The 18667-nt window shown below is 50.6% G+C and overlaps 2 protein-coding genes across 5 annotated transcripts; one reads left to right on the forward strand and one right to left on the reverse strand.

The window, feature by feature from the left end:
* Positions 1–4983: 4983 nt before the first annotated feature.
* Positions 4984–11064, forward strand: HSH2D (hematopoietic SH2 domain containing). Of its 3 annotated transcripts, none has more exons than XM_087816039.1 (5): positions 4984–5108; positions 7355–7444; positions 8425–8590; positions 9144–9302; positions 10498–11064. In XM_087816039.1, exons 1-5 carry the CDS (start codon positions 4984–4986, stop codon positions 11062–11064), a joined length of 1107 nt encoding a protein of 368 aa, XP_087672165.1. The 3 variants fall into 3 exon arrangements, with proteins under 3 accessions (XP_087672165.1, XP_016064813.2, XP_087672166.1); XM_016209327.2 differs by having other exon boundaries at positions 9168–9302; XM_087816040.1 differs by having other exon boundaries at positions 4984–5033; positions 9168–9302.
* A 1626-nt stretch (positions 11065–12690) lies between these two features.
* On the reverse strand, positions 12691–18371 carry CIB3 (calcium and integrin binding family member 3). 2 transcript variants are annotated; one of them, XM_016209328.2, is made up of 6 exons: positions 18321–18371; positions 18082–18116; positions 16317–16428; positions 14981–15128; positions 13907–14102; positions 12691–12712 (listed from the first exon to the last, which is right to left on the reverse strand). In XM_016209328.2, the coding sequence occupies exons 1-6, from the start codon at positions 18369–18371 to the stop codon at positions 12691–12693; spliced, it is 564 nt and encodes a 187-aa protein (XP_016064814.1). The 2 variants fall into 2 exon arrangements, with proteins under 2 accessions (XP_016064814.1, XP_016064815.1); XM_016209329.2 differs by lacking the exons at positions 16317–16428; positions 18082–18116.
* Between the last annotated feature and the right edge of the window lie 296 nt (positions 18372–18667).

Consider the following 18667-nt stretch of genomic DNA (forward strand, 5'->3'; position numbering starts at 1 on the left):
CTCTCCTGCTTTACCCCATGCTCACTGTTGCCCCAGTGCCTTTGCACCTGCTGCACCCTTGGTCTGGCAGTCCTCTAAAATCTGTACAGCCCACTTGTGCAGGTCGTGACCATCCAGGACAGCCTCTGCAGAGAGGCCCCCCCCACTCCCGTCTCTTCTCCCGTCTCATCGTCGTAGTATCTATGGGAATTCACTTCTCATGGCCAACTCTTGTCTTCCCCCCATCATGGAAGCACCATGAACCTGATTTCCCCACCCCTGACATCTAAGGCAAAATGGCATTGTGGTCACTTACCCTGAGGGCAATCCATCCCACATGGGGCCATGGAAATCTCAATCACCAGCGAGGCTTCCAGTGAAAAGTCCAGACCTAGTGTCGAGGAGAAGGGGCTTCGGAGTCCCAGCCCCAGATCTCCCTGCTGGTCCCATTCCAGACGTTCCTCTGGGGACCACTTGTCCATTTAGTTTCCAGGACCGTGGTCACTGAAGGGTGAGGGTGAGGGGTGATTCTGTCATAACATTCTCCGTAAGATGTTAGTTTGTGGGAGACCACATCCGCCAAGCAGGCTGGGAGAGTCAGGGTGGAGCCCTCTGTGGCAGGGCCTCAGGGGGCCAGGCTGGAGGTGGACTGATAAGGCCCCATGTTCCTGTAGACAGCTTCATGCAAATGATACCCCAACGGCCAGGCTTTCTAACAGACAAGGATCACTTGGGCACTTCCACTCCTCTTCCAACAGCATTGCTCATCATCCTCAAGGCCAGGAGCCAGCCCTTTGGGCTGTGGAGGGCATGGAGAATCAGAGTGGCGAAATGAGTTGCCCAAGGTTGTCCAGCCCTGGAGGCCTGGAGCCCAAGCCTGCATCTCCCCCAGTCTCCCCAGCCAGCCACAAAGGCATCAGATTAAGTCACAGCGATGAGTCCTGATATCATTACTCTTAACTGAGCCCCCTGCTGCCTGCCTGACAGTTGTCTCTCCTATCTGAGGGTTCTTACCGTGTGACTTCACAGATGAGGAAACAGACCCAGAGAGGTTGAGCAACTCACCCAAGGCCACATAGTGGGTGAGTGAGAAATGAGTTTCTTGTGTTTTCTGCTTGGGGCTGTTGAACTACAGGCTCCAGGCAACCATCTTGAGCCTGCCATGAGGCTATCTAAACCAGCTGGGCCAGGGCCATAGGCCCACGGGGAGCCCTGCCCCCCAGCTCAGCCAGGAGGATCTGGGCCATTTCTGCCTGAAAGAGGAGGAAGTGGTTTTGCCCGTGTCCTGGGACAGGAAAGGGGGGACAGCCAGCATATATCTGGGGCTGGCTGATTTGTTAGGCGCAGGTTCTCATACTCAGGGCCCACGATGTGTATAGGGGCCCTCAAAATGTTTTAGTGTTTTAAAAATCAGGAAAAATTTATTTAATACAATAATAATGAATATGTAATGGTGCCAATGGAGTCATAAAATACAATTTTAAATGGCTTGGGGTTTTCTTCTTGTTAATCCTCACCTGAGGACATTTTTTCCATCGATTTTTAGAGAGAGTGGAAGGTTGGGAGGGAGGGGGGGGAGAGAGAGAAACATGGATGTGAGAGAGACACATCAATTGGTTGCCTCCTTCACACACCCCAGCTGGGGGCTGGGGATGAACCTGCAACCCAGGTACATGCCCTTGACTAGGAATCAAACCCACGACCCTCCTTCAGTGCACAGACTGACACTCTAACCACTGAGCCACACCAGCCAGAGCTGGGTTTTTTTGTTTTTGTTTTTTTACAGAAGTCAAAACACGAGGTTTGGCCTATCCAGGCTCCATCCTGCTTCAGGCCCTTTGTCTGTGCCACTCCCCCTACCTAAAGCACTCTTTCTGCAACCCCACCCCTAATCGAGTTGACTCCTACCTCGCCCCAGGTGCCCCTTCCTCCAGATCAGTTAGGTCCCCTCTGGGGGTTCTTGCAACTCCAGTTCCCACTTTCTGACCTGCTGTTTGCTTTGAAACATTAATAATTTCTTACTCTTCTTCATTGCTCACTAGAGTGTAGGGTGGGTCTTGTGCCTGTCTTGAGGTCTCCTCTGTCCCCTGAGGATCTGGCACACAACAGATGTTCAGTAGAGGCTTGTCCAGATCTAGGTGGAGCAAGGGTGGTGCAGATAGAGGGGTTGTCCTGGTCCCGCCCCAGGGCTCACCTGCTTAAGGAAACAGGAACTGCCTGGGGCCCCGCCCTGCTGACTTGCGGACCCTGAACCGAAACCTAGGCTCCTACAGGCACGGGCACAAGCACTGGCACAAGCGCGGGCACAAGCACGGGCACAAGCACAGCCACAGCGAGGGCCTTGGCCGCCTAGGGGTCTCCCAGGTATGTTCCTCGGGTGGGGACTCCTCAGTCAACCACATGCCCACCTGTGCTGGGTGAAACTGGGGCCCCTGAGAGTCTCAGCCCCGCCCCAGTCCTCTAGAAAACAGAGCATGGGGTCCAAGCTGAGCCAGAGGATGGGTTTGGGCTGGCGGGGACCAGAGATACATGAGCAATTTTCTGGAGGCACCAGCAGTTGACCATTGGAAAATGGAGTTGGAGTTGGAGTTGGGGAAAGAGCATTCCTGGCAAAGAATAGCATGGGCAAAGGTGTGGAGGGGAAGGAGAACTTCATCAGTGTGGGGTAGAGCAAGGATGCTGTTCTGGCTGGAACAGGGGATAGGGGGTGGGGAGGTCCCAGTGCCAGGGTCCCAGTGCCAGGGTACACCCTGTACCCTCCTCTGTGCCAACCCAGCTCCAGCTGATGCTGGGGACCCAGAAAAATCCAAAAGATTTTTGGATTTTTCCAAAAATCTAGCCCTGGGCCCAGACCCTGGGAGCCCCTAATATGGAGGAGACAGAACTAAACACAGACACTCCAGCTCCATGAGGCAAGGCTAGGCCAGAGGCAAGAACTGTGGGGAAGGTTGGGGGACAAAGAAGGGTGCCTCTTCTAGGGGAAGAGGCAGGAAATCTGCATGGAGGAGGGGATATTTTTGCTGGGTCTTGAAGGATAAGTAGGAGGTCTCCCAGGTAGAAAAAAAGAACAAGTCTATAAACATTATCCCATGCTGGGTCGCTACTGGACTTACGAGTATTTATTATATATACAAGTGTTTTGTGCTGGTCTCTGCCAATCAATACCAATGTTGTGACTGGACCAGCCCTTGTGGTTCTTGTTATGGTTTCAAGACACCCTTCAGCAATAGCCATCAGGAAACGTTAAAAAAATAAAGGTTTATTTATTACTTAAGCACTTGGAAATTATTTAGCATGCCTGGGACCACTCAGCAAGGCCAAAGTTAGAGCAAGCATGCACAAATGGTCAATTATTCAAATCAACCAGGATCTCTAAAACAAAGGAGCCTCAGTGGGAGAAGGCAGCTTGGTTCTTCAGTTATAAGGTTGGCAATGTTTATTGAAGATTGCCATTGCTGAAATGGATGCCTCAGCAATCAAAGCTTACACTCGCATTACAAAAAAGAAAACAAACAAACAAAAAAACACTGTCAGGGCTTCCACTACACCAGGTAAATACCATCATTATCTCCAAATTGAAGTAAAAAATGCAGGCACAGAGAGGTTAAGTTGATTTGCCCAAGATCACATAGCAGCTAAGTGGGAGAGCTGGGGTTTGCATCTAGGCTCTGATTGCAGGCTCTTAACCACTTTGCCACCCTGACTTATTAAACATTTCTTAATAGATTAATTTCACTTGCCCCAGAATTCCTTTGGTTCCCTCCCTGGAGGGTGTGCTTGCCATCTGTCTTCTCACAAGAGGAAGTCAGTATTGACTGGTTTGATCAACAGGGTCCCTCTGTGTGGAAACGGCCTGGTAACAATGACTTTCTGCAGTATTGAAAAATTAGACTTGCCCAGTGTGGGGAGTGGGGCCAGTTTGGGGACAGAATTAGGGTGACTGTGAGGGGTCAGCTTAGCAGGGTACAACCCTTTTGCTGGCTTTACACTGACGTCATACTGTTTTGCAAATTGGTGCTTTTTTTCCCCCTCTATTTTCTTGTTCTGTGTCATTAGCTCACAAAGTCCAGTGGTACCTAAGCTTAAAATGGTTGAGAATGAGTGTGAATTAACCATGCACCGGACACATTATAGGTGTGCCACTCGTGGCCATCATGCCTGGCAACATTGGTGCAGAAGCAACTGTTTGGGCCACGTCTCTGTGGTGTTTAAGGCAACCGTGGCAACCGTGGCAACTCACTGAATGTCCACTATTTCATTCATTTGTTTATCATTTTGCCGTCTCCACATCTCACCAGGGACAGGTAGTTACTTAGTATTCAAATAAATTCGATTCTTAAGCTCAAGTACATATATCTATACAGAGAACTTTCTAACTCTCACAGTAATGGAATAATAATATTCTTTTTTTTTTTTTTTAAATATGTCTTCATTGATTTCAGAGAGAGGAAGGGAGAGAGAGAGAGATAGAAACATCAATGATGAGAGAGTCATTGATTGGCTGCCTCCTGCACGCTCATTGATTTCAGAGAGAGGAAGGAAGAGAGAGAGAGAGAGAGACAGAAACATCAATGATGAGAGAGTCATTGATTGGCTGCCTCCTGCACGCTCCCTACTGGGGATCGAGCAGCAACCTGGGCTTGTGCCCTGACCGGGAATCGAACCCAATCTCCCGGATCGTAGGTCGATGCTCAACTGCTGAGCCATGCTGGCTGGGAAATAATATTCTTATTATTCCCTTTTATTCTCATTATTTCCTTTTATTCTTATTACCCTTGGAGGATTTTTGGAAGGAATCGATAAGTGAATGTACATAAAGTGCCAGCACATAGTAGGTGCTCAAGAAACAAGCCAGTTTCAAGCCCGTTGCTCTGTCCAGCCTGGAGGACTTCTCAGAAGAGGAGGCACCATGAGCTGCAAGAATAAGATAAAGATAGGAGGTGGACCAGGCCTGACTCTCTCCTCCTTCCTGCCCCCAGGTGACACCTTCTCCCTCAGGAAACCATGACAGAGGCCAGAAAGCTGCCCCCACCGCTGCCCCCACGACTGGACTGGTTCGTGCATACACAGGTGGGCCAGCTGGCCCAAGGAGAAGTCCCTTCGTGGTTCCATGGTGCCATCTCCAGACAGTGAGGACACACCCGCACTTCCCACCATGCCTTTCACCCTCTTTGTCTGCCCCCACCCTGGGCAGGTTTTCACTGTGGAATTCTGGGCTCAGCTCACCTATGTGTGTTAGAGGATGAAAATAGCTTTGGCGTTTCGGGCTTGAATCTTATCTCGTCTGTGGGCTCGCTGTGCACCCTTGGGCAAGTTATTTTCCCTTTCTGGACCTTGGCTTTCTCTATACAAGCGGCCACCAGACCAGAACTGCCAGAGACCGCCCCCTGCCCCAGCCCCTCACTAGGTCAGGTGTCACCAATCGGTGATGGCAGAATGCAGCCTCAGAATCCTTCTTAACAGGGCCCCAAACAACTCCTCTCAGTCTGTCGGGTATCTAGCTAACATGCGCTTTCTACAGCAGACTGAGCTCTGAGGAGATGAACAGACTCACCTACTTAGTCACCCCAGGGTCTGGCTCTAAATAAATGAAAGACAGGACATTTATTGCTACCCTTGGGGATCAGAAAGTGGAGAGAACATTGCAAAAGCCGCAGAGAGGCAGAACTAGAAATGATTTCTGAGTTCTGGGGCATGCCAGTAAAACCTAATATGAGCTATACATTGCAATTTTAAATTTTTCAGTAGCTATATTAAAAGAAGCAAAAAGGGACAATTAATCACATCTTTTATTTAACCCAGTATATCCATATTATCATTTTAACAAGGAATTAATACTAAAAAAATCATTCATGAGGCAGAATATATATTCCTCTATTTGTACTGCCTTTATTTTTTTATATTTTATAATTAAATTTTTTTTCAACTACATTTGACATACAATAGTAGTTTCAGATGTGCAACATAGTGATTAGACATTTATATAACTTACGAAGTGATCACCCCAAGAAGTTTAGTAACCGTCTGACACCATATATAGTTATTACAATATTGACTATATTTTCCATGCTTATGTACTGAGTCTTTAAAATCCAATGTGTATTGTATGCTAAAAGCACATCTTGATTCAGCGCCCCCATTCTTTTTGTTAATCCTCAGCTGAAGATATTTTTTCCTTTGCTTTTTGAGAGGGAGTGGGAGGGAGGGAGGGGGAGAGAGAGAGAGAAAAAAACATCGATGTGAGAGAGACACAACTACCAGCTGCCTCCTGCATGCACCCTCACTGGAAGTGGGGAGTGAACCCCCAACTCAGATACATGCCCTTGACTGGGAATCGAAAGCACCCTTCAGTGCACAGGCTGACGCTCTAACCACTGAGCAACACTGGCCAGAGCCAGACCAGCCACATTTTAAGCACTCAGTAGCCACATGTGGGCAATGGCCTCTGTACTGGACAACATGGGTCCAAAGGCTCCCCATAGAAGCCACCTTACTCTCTATGTGCCCCAGAAATTAGTAGTAATAATGATAGTAATATAGTTGACCCTTGAACAATGCAGAGTTTATGGGGTGCCAACTCTAGATCCTTTGTATAACTTTTTTGACTCCTCAAAAACTTAACTACAGTCATTTCCCAGTATCCATGGGATTGGTCCCAGGACCCCCCACAGATACCAAAATCTGTGGATGCTCAAGTCCCCTCTATAAAATGGTGTAGGTCAGTGCATACAGTCAGCCCTCCACATCCATGGATTCCCAACCTCAGATCAAAAATACTCTACAGAGGGCTGATTTGTATATTTATTGAAAAAAATATGCTTGGACCTGGCAGTTCAAACCCATGTTGTTCAAGGGTCAACTGTACTAATAGTGAACGTTTTGAAAGCACGTACCACGTAGAAGTTTTCCTGTTGTATACATTTTGTCTGTCTTCACATTGGCCCTGAGAGTGAGGGGTTTCTGTCCCCTTGAAGAAGCTGAGGTCAGAAACGGACTGGCCCTCTCCAGGGGTCACACAGTGAATGAACAAGAGAGTTGGGTTTTGATCTCAAATGCATCTGGGAATAGCTCCTGCTTTGTTACCTGTCATACCCAGATCCACCCAAAGGTGTCTTCCTGGGCGGATTCCGGACATTGGGAAGGCAGGCAGAGGCTGTGGGAGATGGGAGGTCCGCTGGAGTCAAGGTCATCAGAGGCTTTCTGTCACTTCTGGGGGAACATCCTATTCCTGAATATCCCAAAGTCTGAAACAACCAGGAAAAGCAACTGTTTTAGGTTGTTGGTTCAGTCCTGGAATGACTGTTACATCAAGGGTCTGGACAGTACCCTGGGTGGCTGGACCTCAGCCATCTCCCTCCTGTCTGTGTCCTTCCAGGGATGCGGAGAATTTGCTGGAGTCACAGCCACTGGGATCCTTTCTCATCAGAGTCAGTCACAGTCATGTGGGCTACACACTCTCCTACAAGTAAGGCCTGGGCTAGGGGACAGGGCAGGGGCAGGAGGGTTCCAGGATTTTTTGGAGGTACAAGGGGTGCTTCATACCACAGGTCTCAGAGAGCAACTGGTATGAAGTTCTGGACAGATCTGGCTGAAGAGTGCAGCTGCAGGTCTGGCTGTAACAAGCAGACTTCAGTCTGGTGGTAACTAAGACTGTGTGTCTGAGAACAGGGGCTGCTAGGGTCCTGAGAGTGGCTACTGCCCTTTCCCTGACTGTCCACCTCACTTCCACCATCTACTTGGCAACACTCTGACCCCACTAAGGAGAATGTGTTGGAAACTCAGGGCAGTCCAGCTGCTTGAGGCCTCAAAGCCTGAGCTGGCATCCCAGTTAGAGGATTCAGCAGAACAAACTACTTTTTGAAAGGATTCCAAGCCAAAGGAATAATAATAATTTAAAAAAATCCAATGGTTCCATCACAGAATTACCCACAGTGGGAAAACCTCAGGACCTAAGTCATACATTACAAGGCTACTTACACGCTGTGTGACCTTGGACAAGTTATTCAACCTTTCTTGCTTCCTTCAAAGTCCTCATCTCTAACATAGGATGCTAAAATTAATTGTCTTTATGTGAGGATTAAAACATATAGCAAGCACATAGTAGGCCATTAATAAATGCACCCATTCATTAATGGAGCAGAGTGCCAGGCACTCAAATTTTCATTATCATTTCTGTTGATATTTACCCATAGCCAGGCACCGAGCTAAGCTTTTCCAGCAGTAACTTGTTTCATCTTCACAAGAACTCCTGAGGTCAGTCTTTGTAGCCCCATGTCATAGGTTGGGAAACTGAGGCACAATGCTGTTAGTCACCTACCAAATGTCACATGCCTAATGAGTAGAGAAGCTGACATAGGAACCTGTGTGGTCTGACTTCAGCCGTGATGGGGGGTGGGGATGGAATGAGGGGAGTGGGATGTCTCAGCCCTGGCAGTGTCTCCACAGAGCCCAAAACTGCTACCGTCACTTTATGGTGAAGCTTTTGGACAATGGGAGCTTGATAATCCCTGGGGAGGAGAGGGCCCATGCCTCGCTGGATGCCCTGATCACCTTTCACCAGCAGCAGCCGATTCGGCCACACGGGGAGCTTCTGAAGCAGCCCTGTCCGCAGGTGAGGTTTGGGACCTGGGTGGGCAGTATCTGTCTTCCCAGAGGCCAAGACCCCCAGACTCATTTTGCTTCTACCAGTCCCCTTCAGTCTCTTGTGATTCTGTCCTCTCATGGTCCATGTCCTCCCAGGGCCCCGCTCCTCCTGGTCCTAATTTCCCCTCAGGCTGATTTTCTACAAGGTTTCACGTGCCAGGTATAACCCTAGCTGATCTATAGGAATAGCATAAGCCTGGGTGGGCAGGCCCTCAGAAGCTGCTGTGGGAGGGGCAGACCTCCTTATAAGGATGTATGGGTGTGGCCTTGGCCCACATAATGTGCTGTGGGCGGGGCCTAGGCCCTCAGAAGCTGCTGTGGGAAGGGCAGGCCTCCTTATAAGGGTTTATGGGTGTGGCCTTGGCCCACACAATGTGCTGTGGGCGGGGCCTAGGCCCTCAGAAGCTGCTGTCAGAGGAACATCTTTATTACAAGGTTTGTGGGTGGGAGCAGCTGCTGAGCCCCAATTACCAGGGTCTGGGGACCCCATCCCTATCCCTGTCCCCCTCCTTGGGGCTGAGCTGCACTTCCCCTCTGTCCCGCAGGAGGATCCAGCAAACGTGGATTACGAGGATCTCTTCCTTTACTACCACACATTGACTGAGGAAGCTGCCAGCCTCCCCCCTGGCCCTAGTGAACATCAGAAACCTTCCTCCCATCCTGTGGCTGCACGCAAGGAGGTATGTGACAGAAAGCTGGCACCTCCAGCCTGGGGGAGGGTCAGGAGCAGAGGTGGCCAACAGCTGCCAGAGACTTTCTAGAATGAAGATGAGATCCTGTAGCTCTGAGCTTAAAACCTTTCAGTGATTTCCCAAGGAACCAAGATTAGAATCCTGACTGCAACCTCAATTTCTTCTTCTGCCCGTCACCAGCCCAGCCTCAGCCCCTCTGCCGTCCCACATTAAGCTAACTTCAGGGCCTTTGCACATGTTGTGCTCTATGCTCTGTCCCAGATCTCCCATGCCTGGCTTCTTCCATCAGTTCTCCAAATGTCTCCCTCCCATCTCCATCCCCCCCCACCTTCTCCATCACATCACCCTATTTATTTGCAACAGACCACTCCTCAAAATGTGAAAATTCTTGTTTACTTATGAGTCTTCATGTTTCCTGTCTGCCTACCGCTTCAGTTATCACCACTTAGGGGCAAGGGATCCTGGGTATTTACCTTCCAAATTCCCTCAGTCATTGGTCAGGCACTATTCCTGGGAGATTTTGATTCTCTGGCATTTCTGGTCTGCCATGTGGACACAGTGGGCACTGGTGGCCAAAGAAGGCCCTCAGGCAGATTCCCCTGTGCTGGCACTTGGGAGTGGGAAGGGAGCAAAGAGGATATGGGTGGGTCAACATCAGCATCTGCCACACATGCCACCCACTTGGCCTGAACCATGGTAGGTCAGGGGTCAGCAAACTACGGCCTGAGGGCCATGTCTGGGTTCAGTGCATGCTTCTGTATGGCCTGTGAAGCCTAGGCCCTCAGAACTTGTTATGGGAGGAACACTTACGTTTTTGAATGGTTGAGAAAAATAATAATTTCATGGCCCGTGAAAATCAGATGAAACTCAGATTTTCGTGTCCATGAAGTTTTATTGGAACCCGGGCCCACGTGTTTGACAACAGCAGAGCTGAGTAATGAGAGACTGTAGAGCCTGCAAAGCGGAAACTATTTGTTCTCTGGCCCTTTTTCAGAAAAGGTTTGCCGACTGCTGGGGAGCGAGTGAAGCTGGGAACAAAAATGGAAAGGATTGGGCATCAGGTTAGGTTTAGGGGGATGTTTGTTGGCCCTAGGGCATCTGGGTGGGACCCAGATCCCAATTTCTGGGGCAGATCCAGAGTTCTGGTGGGTGTGCCACAGGTCTTACCTGCTCTTGGTTTCAGGCCTCCGCAAAGCTAGTCCTGCTCCATCGGGGAAAGGAAAGGAAGTCATCAGCAGAGATGAACAGAGTGCCCACGGGAGAAGCTGCTTCCTCCTGTCCCCCAAAAGCTCCTCTGGAGGAGGCCTGCCAGAAACTATGGAGAAACCTCAAAACACTCCCCGAGGCGGGCAAGAGGGTCCAGCAGCAGTTGAAATCCCACCTGGCAACCGTGAGCTTGCCGTCGCTCCGCGACTCGGAGCGATCAGAGGTGACTCACAGCTCCACAAGAGCCGATGATGCAGCCTGGGACACTAACGTCTACACAGACCCCTTTGTGGCTGTGTCACTCTTAGGCCCCTCACAGCCTCAGGCTCCAAAAGACAGAGATAACTCCTCCAAGAAGGCCTCGAGGTCAGTCAGCTGGAGCGAGGTGACGCCAAGGACCAGGGGTTGGCACCAAGCAGTAGTGAGGGCCCTGTCCTCACAGGTATCCAAATTGGAGCAAAGGGACTTGGCAGAAGAACCCCCGGAGGACTGGCTTCCTGAGGAGTACCGCCCACCGCCACCCTTTGCCCCTGGGTACTGCTAGAGAAGAGGTTCACCCTGGCTCTGGGACCCTTGGTGCCAGGGGCTGCTCACACCTGGACCCCTTCCTTTTCTACCCACCAGCCCTCTGGAACCTGAGAAATGTAATAAAGATGTTGCTTAGGTCTGGTTCTGCAATTGCCAATGGGGTGACCTGGTTCTTTGAATAGTAATAATCAGTTAATCAGTTACAGCAAGGGTCTGGAGCACCTAATGGGTGCCAGTCCCGTACCAAGACTCTCCACGTCATCATTTTTTTTATGCCTCTGAGCAGGCCCATCAGGTAGGCACCTTCTGCACATTTTAAAGAAGAGACTGAGGTTTAGAGAGAAGACACATGGTCAAAGTCGCCAGGCTACTGGGTACCAGTACCAGCATTGGAAGTTGTGTCATTTGGAGTCCTCTCTCCCACATCCCCTGCACCCAGGCTCAGCTCTAAGTTCTGGACGGGCCTTCCTCCTGGGTTCTCATGCAAATGAAGGAGATGAGACTTATGGAGGGCTTGGTGCACAGTAAGCACTCCAGACGTCAATGTCAGCTTTAGGAGGAGGAAATGTGTCCTTTGCTTTAAAAAGGGAGAGGCAGCCCAGGCCTGTGGTTGGAGTGGACTCTTGCGGGGGTGTGAATCCTGGGTTGCAAGGCTGTGTGCTTTAGCGAGTCACTAGACCTCTTTGGGCCTATTTCCTCATCTGGAAAATGGGGAGAAGAGCAGTACTGCCCTCTGGTTCAGGATGAAGCAGTAGGATGTGTATAAATCCTAGGGCTTTGTGCACAGTAGGTGTTTTTGGTGCACAGTAGGAGTTTAGGGTGGGAGTGGGCTCTCTAGAAATGCTACACAGTGGGGGTCCCTGGGAAGGTCCCTGGGGCTGCTCTCAGTTGCCCCACTCTTTGGACTGACTGGGGCCATAGTTGGGGCCCCTGGGGTGGAGTGGGTGTAGGGTTTCCCAAATCCACAAAGTGTAAAGTTCTGGGAGCCGGAGTGAGCTGGGCCTGGGGTCAAGTCTGCCTCTGTAGATGACTTGAGGTGTGGTCTTGGGCAAGTCACTCTGTTCCCTCTGAATGAAGTATGACTGATCCTTGGCCAGCCCTCCTGGGATGTCACAGGCATCCAATGAGATGGAGGAGGGGCAGGTGTTTCATAAACTTTAAAGTATAGTGCCCATCTCAGTGAGTGACATCCCTGCCACCCCCTCAGGGGCCTCCTCTGGCAGCTTGAATAAATAAGCAAGGAGTTAAACCTTCAGTCCCTTTGAGGAATTCAGGGATGAAGGAAAGGGGGACTAGGGTTTGGCTTTGGGGGGCCCTGGGGCAGGACAACATGCCTCATCTGCACACCTCATCTCTGCTCACCAAGACCCACAGCAAAGCCCTTCCGGCCTTCACAGTGGGGGAGAGATCTAGAAGTCAGACTCTTCCTTGTACAATCAGGGAGATGGTAGCCCAGAGAGGGTGCAGCCACACCCAGGGTCACACAGGTTGAGCAGAGATGCGATCCCAGGGATCCTCCCTCCCTCCCAGCCACCAGGTTTAAGGTAGGCGTGACTTAGTGACGTGTTTATTCCGAGTTCAGATTCTACAGCGGGGTGAGGGGTTGCCCTGCCCTCAGCCCGGCTCCTCCTCCATGGTGTCCTCAGATGCGGATGTGGAAGGTGCTGTGTGCAAAGAGGAAAAGGGTCAGTGTCATCAGGCAGAGGATGGCCTCCTGCATCTTCCTCCCCAACACTCCCACTGGAAGTCCCCTAGGCAGGCCAGTCATCACATAGGAAGAGGGACCCCCTCCCTCAAGAAGTCCTAGGCTGTGGCCCTCCTGACCCCTTTCCCCAGGGGTTGGGAGCACATCTCTTTGAACCAGAGTTTACATTCAGACTTGCTGTAGGACTCTGAGTGAGTGGCTGCCCCTGTCTGGGCCTCAGTTTACCCCCCTCTGAAGTGAGGATCGTAGCTGTCCCCCCTTCATAGAGCTGTATTGAGGGCTGAGAGTGGAGCACACAGAAGGTGCTCCATCATTGCATTGTCATTATTCAGGTCTCCATCGGCCAAGAGACCAGCCTTGCTTATCCAGGGTAGAGAAAGGAGGCCCTCTGTACATATAGGGACACTACCAATAATAACAGCCACACCAGCAACTACGGCACACAGGTTTGAGCACCTACTGTGTTGCCAGGCCTGCTCTAAATTTGTTCCATGTGCTAACTTTGGGGTCAGCAAACTTTTTTTCTGGAAAGGGCCAAATAGTTGATATTTCCAACTTTGCACAATGACTGAACTCTGCTTTGTAACTTGAAAGCAGCCATAGACAATCTGTACACAAAAGGGCATGGCTGTGTGCCAGTAAAACTATTGATGGACCTGGAAATTTCAATTTCCTATCACTCTCATGTGTCATGGAGTATTATTATTCTTTGATCCCGCCCCCCAACCATTTAAAAATGCAATGTAAAAACTATTCTTCTTTCATTGGAGGTATAAAAACTAGCAATGGGCCACCTCCTGTACTATCTCATGTAACCCTTGCTATCCACCCTACAGTGGGGGCGATTCTCCCCAGGGTTGCCAAGTACAGTTGTACAGTCTGTTCACTGAAAACTGTTCAGGCAAGTGAGGGCTGAGCTTCATCCGTGTTCCACTCACCCAAAGAGCTGTGAGCACCCACAGGAGGTGCCCATGGGGTTCCTAATTATCCCTACTTTAAAGATGCAGGGACTGGGGCCAGGGAGGTTGGGAAAGTTCCCCAAGCTCACGAATGAATGAACAAAGAAACTTTCACAAATGGAGTCTATGAACTAGTTCCATAAGATCCTTTCTCCACATGGAAATGGGTTGTGTGGGGCGGCAAGGACTGTCACCTGAGGAAGTCGGGCGCCCGCAGGATCATGTTCTGGAAGTCTTCCAGGGACAGCCGTCCATCATGGTCCCCGTCAGCCTCATCCAGCACCTTCTCACACACCAGGCTCACCTCCTCAGTGCTCAGCTCCCCCCGTGTCAGCTTGGTCACTGTCTGCTCCAGGTCCCACATACAGATGTAGTCATCGTTGTTAAAGTCTGTGCAGCAGAATGGATGGGACGTGGGGTGAGCAGACAGCAGGTGGCAGGCAGGTAGGCCAGTGTGGGCATATCTTGTTTCCATGTTACAGAGGGGGAAACTGAGGCACTGGAAGGAAGCCAAGACCCTCAGAGAAAAATTGGGTCTTGCTTGAATTAGGCAGGGACAAGTTTGTTCATTCATTCATACATTCAACAAGTATTTATTGAGCACCTATGTGCCAGGCACTGTGGTAAATTTTCATTCATTCATTCAAGTATTTATTGAGCACTTATTATGTACCAGACACCATGCTAACTTATTCATTCACTCATTCAACAAGTATTTATTTAGTGCCTATTATGTGCCAGGCACCATAATAAATGTTCATTTCTTCAAGTATTTATTGAGTGCCTACTGTGTGCCAGGCACAGGAGACAGAGGTGAACCAAACAGACACTGTTGCTGCCCTGGGTCTCCTCAGAGAGAAAGTCAATAAGAAGTGAACAGGTTGATGAACAAGAAATTAGCAGCATTATTCCATGCTAGGAGAGAAATAAAATGGGGATGGAGAATGACTGGGGGGCGGGGACTACTTTTGACTGAGACCGAAAGATAAGGAGGAGCCAGGAGAAAGGTGTTTTGGGCCGAAGACCCAGCAGAGGCAAAGGCCTGGGGACAGAAAAGAGTTTGGTGTGTTGGAGGAAGGTGAGGCCAGTGTGGCTGGAATGGAGTGAGCAAGGAGATGAGGTCGGGAGGTACGCGGTGGGAAGACAGGACCACCCTGGACCTTGAAGCCCTTGGGGAGACACTATGACAGCAGGGCAGTCCCTGGACCTGGGGCTGGCCTTGTTTCCACTCCCCACCACACAGCCGTTACCCCAGGCCCTGCACCCACCATAGATTTTAAAAGCATAATAGGCTTTGAGGTCACGAGGAGCCATTTCACTCATCACAGAAAACATGTCCAGGAAGTTATCCAAGGTCATGTGGCCGTCCCCATCCTCGGAGAAGACCTGGGCAATCCTCTGGCGGAACGGGTTGTCCTGGGGACAGGAAGCAGGGAAGCCATCACTGATTAGGGTCTCAGGCTTCATGTGTTCTCACTCTCAGCACCCACCTTCTTGGCAACCTCCAAGTACCCCCCACCAAGACTCCCTCCCTCTCGTGGTCCCTGGAAAGGACTTCAGGCACTTCCGTGTTCTGCCCCTGTGGTCTGGATGGTGGTGTCTCTACTTCCAGTTACAGAGGCAGCCACATGTCACTGGTAAGGACAATCAGAGATTTCTTCTTTTATTTTTTAAAAATATGTGTTTATTGATTTCAGAGAGAGGAAGGTAGAGGGAGCAATAGAAACATCAATGATGAGGGAGTCATTGATCGGCTGCCTCCTGTACTCCCCCTACTGGGGATCAAACCCACAACCCATCATGTGCCCTGACCGGGAATTGAACTACAATCTCCTGGATCATAGGTCGATGCTCAACCGCTGAGCCATGCTAGCTGGGCACAATCAGAGATTTCCACTCACCTGGCAACCATGATTGACTCCGGGATAGGCATGTGACTTAAACTGGCCAACCAGAAGCTGCCCTGGGATTTTATTTTTTTTTACATTGGGATGAAGGGACCTGCTTTCTGCTGGTTGCAGAGCTGACAGGAGGAAATCTAGGCACTGGGGGTTCCCTTCACTACCTCAAGAGGAAGGGCTGCTTGAAAGTGAAGCATCTTCCTAGGAGTTGCTGAGAAATGGAAGTAGATTCCTGAGCCCATCCTCAGAGACCATGGTTCCAGCTGTACTGATGGATTTTTTGCTCATGTGATCTAATCCATTCTGTCCCTCTTGAATGACGTTTTTGTCCCTTTTGCCTCTGTGCACAGTCACTGGCTCCACAAGTCCCCTTTAGAGGCACAAACCATGTGTTGAATATCCAGCTGAGAAGAACCTGCATTTAGCTGCTCCTACTGTGAAAAGAACTAATGTTCCCTGAGTACTTGCCATGCAACAGGCCTTGTGCTAAGCCCTTTGCCTGCATTATCCTAGCTCATCCTCCCACCAACCCAGGGTTTGAATCCTGTCTCTTAAAATGTGGCCATGAACGAGTGTCTTAACCTTTCTGAACTTCAGTTTTCTCATCCATAAAATGGGAATAATTGCAGCACTCACGTCACAGGAATGCAGCAAGAGACATCGCCACTATTTTTTCCCTGCCCACCCCATTGCCTAAGCATACCTTCAGCTCGGGCATGCTGCCGATGAGCTCATAAGGCACCTTCACGTCAGGGCAGCTGGTATAGTCGAGGGGGACGAGCTGGGGGGCCAGGTCCTGGTAGCGATAGAAGAGCCTGGAGTAGGGATGGAAACACCGGGAAGAGTTGGGAGATGATGGGAGGGAGGGCTCTTGACCCTCCTCTCTCACTTGCAGCTGCTCACTCCATACTGAAAGATGGTGGGTTCCTAAGAGCCATCAGCCCTTGGCCCAGCCTTCAGGCACACAGGCACCTCTATCTCCCTGGGGTCACAGCCAAAGTAGAAAGAGGGCACCAGAGCTCAGGGAGACGAGAGTGGGGAAAGCAAGCCATGAAGGAGGAAGGATTTCATGAAGGGGGAAGGATTGGTGCTGGGCTTTGAAGCATGAATAGGAGCTCACCAGGTAGATTGGGTCGGCAGAAGGGAGAGTGCTTAAGGTGAGGTCATTTCACAACAAGCATTTAGAGAATCTGAGCCACCCTATGCATCTCTGGACGTCATCACATTATTGGCAAGACCACGTTTCTAAAGATCCCCATCCTCACACTTCCTTCTCTCCCTCCATAATCAGAAGCAAGTTTCCCTCAATGGGGCAGAGCAGAGACAAAGGTTAATATTCAGGTTTTAGGAAAGGGTGACTAAAATGCATTTTGGAAAACACCAAATGCCATACACACTACCTAGTCTGGGAGGCCAGCTCTCCACTCTGATGACCTCACCTGGTAATGCCTTACCTGCACTGGGACATGCTGAGCAGCAGCCTTGTAGAGACTGTCTTTGATGAGTTAGAGGTCCCCAAGCTTCTAGGACTGTCTCAGAAGAGGACAGGAGCCCCTGGGCCATATGATAACTAGGAACTTAAGGAGGGAGTATCTGGAATTCAGTCATGACCACCCAGTTCCTTATTTGGGTCTCCTCAGGGAACAACTTGAGTTTGGGTTTCTGTATGGACTTGAGCAAGTCCCTCTTACCCTCTGAGCCTCAGTTAGTCGGTATAACAAGTGAGAAGCTTGGGACAGATGAAATGTCAACACTCAAACTCCTTGAGACTTGGCCCATCTGCAAAGCCGGAGTCAGCTTCCCCTGTCCGAGCCTCAGTTTCCCCTTCAGTAATTTGATCATCATGGCCACGGTGACCCTGCGAACTGTCCTCACCCAGACAATGGGGCTCTCTCATGAAAGGTGTGCCCATCAATAATGGATGTCCCATGCCCACATAATTGGACCCTGGGCCTCGATCACTCTGCAGCCAAACCCTGGCCAGCTTGGGTTTCTCAGCTCCAAGTTCCTGGGTCAGGGCCTCTGGACGATGGCACCATGGGCCGAGCAATGATGTGGGATACCCATCTATGCCTGTCTCGCTCATGCCAGTAGCCTCAGGGTGCCTCCCCATACCCTCACCTTGATGCCAAGCAGGCTGTGGACTCTGCCTCTGGACTCCCAGCCTCCAGTCCCAGCCTCTTCACATACGCCTCAGGGGGAACCTTCTAACATGCTGATCTGTTTCTCCCCTGCTTGCACACTCTGCATGGCTCCCTGCCACCCTTGAGAGAAAGCCCAAGCTTGTCAGCCTAGAGACATGACAATAGGACAAGATGTGACTTCTCAGCCTCCCCATCTCTGCCTCCATCTACTGAACACTAATTAGCGCTCTGCCGTGAAGCATTGAGTCTTGTCAAATTGCAAGCCTCCTCCTGCAATGTATAGAAAGTTGTTTCCAGGTCTTCCTCCCTTCCTCCCAGACTGACCTCATGATTTCCTTCCTTGTGAAGAAGGTGCAGTCCTGTGGAGAGAGATGTTGGCTTGTCCCAGATCCTGCCCAGGGGGCCACTGTCCTCTCCCCGCCGCCCTATGATCATCTCTGCCGATGCTGCACACAGGAACCCTTGCTGACTGCACACCCAGGACCAAGGGATGCTGTCCCCATTCCTCAAGCCAGGAACTCAAGGCTGCCAAACCCACCGAGGGCCCCGCCCATCACTCCTACCTGATATGCTTCCAACTGCTCATGAGTGAAGACTGTCTGCTTGTTGCCCATGGTGAAGGCCACTGCCAGGAACACGCTCCAGAAGCCCCCAGTCTCCTCAGGGCCACGCAGTTGCCAGGCTGCCACACACCAGTGTCTGGGACAATCTCCCTGCCCCGGCTGTCACCCGCCCACCCGCCCCATCACCCCCAGCCTGGGTGAGACTCAAGTTACAGCCAAGCTCTTTGGACAACAGCCTGAGTATGTCCATGGCCACCAGGGCAAGAAGGGCTGTGGGAGGTCACAGAGCCTCAGACCACATCTGCCACCACCAGGCGAGCCTGTGAGGAGAGGATACCTTCCAGAGA

This window comes from Miniopterus natalensis, chromosome 4, assembly GCF_054644295.1.
Source record: "Miniopterus natalensis isolate mMinNat1 chromosome 4, mMinNat1.hap1, whole genome shotgun sequence".
NCBI lineage: Eukaryota > Metazoa > Chordata > Mammalia > Chiroptera > Miniopteridae > Miniopterus > Miniopterus natalensis.

Excerpts from the sequence above, each read along its gene's own strand:
- CIB3 (XM_016209328.2), bottom strand. The coding sequence starts at position 18,371 with ATGGGCAACAAGCAGACAGTCTTCACTCATGAGCAGTTGGAAGCATAT. Across the intron at positions 18,117-18,320 it reads AGCAGTTGGAAGCATATCAG|GACTGCACCTTCTTCACAAG; the intron begins GTAGGAGTGATG and ends CTCTCTCCACAG. Across the intron at positions 12,713-13,906 it reads CGGGCGCCCGACTTCCTCAG|CACCTTCCACATCCGCATCT; the intron begins GTGACAGTCCTT and ends CTTTGCACACAG.
- HSH2D (XM_087816039.1), top strand. The coding sequence starts at position 4,984 with ATGACAGAGGCCAGAAAGCTGCCCCCACCGCTGCCCCCACGACTGGAC. Across the intron at positions 5,109-7,354 it reads CATGGTGCCATCTCCAGACA|GGATGCGGAGAATTTGCTGG; the intron begins GTGAGGACACAC and ends GTGTCCTTCCAG. Across the intron at positions 8,591-9,143 it reads TGAAGCAGCCCTGTCCGCAG|CTGCACTTCCCCTCTGTCCC; the intron begins GTGAGGTTTGGG and ends CTTGGGGCTGAG.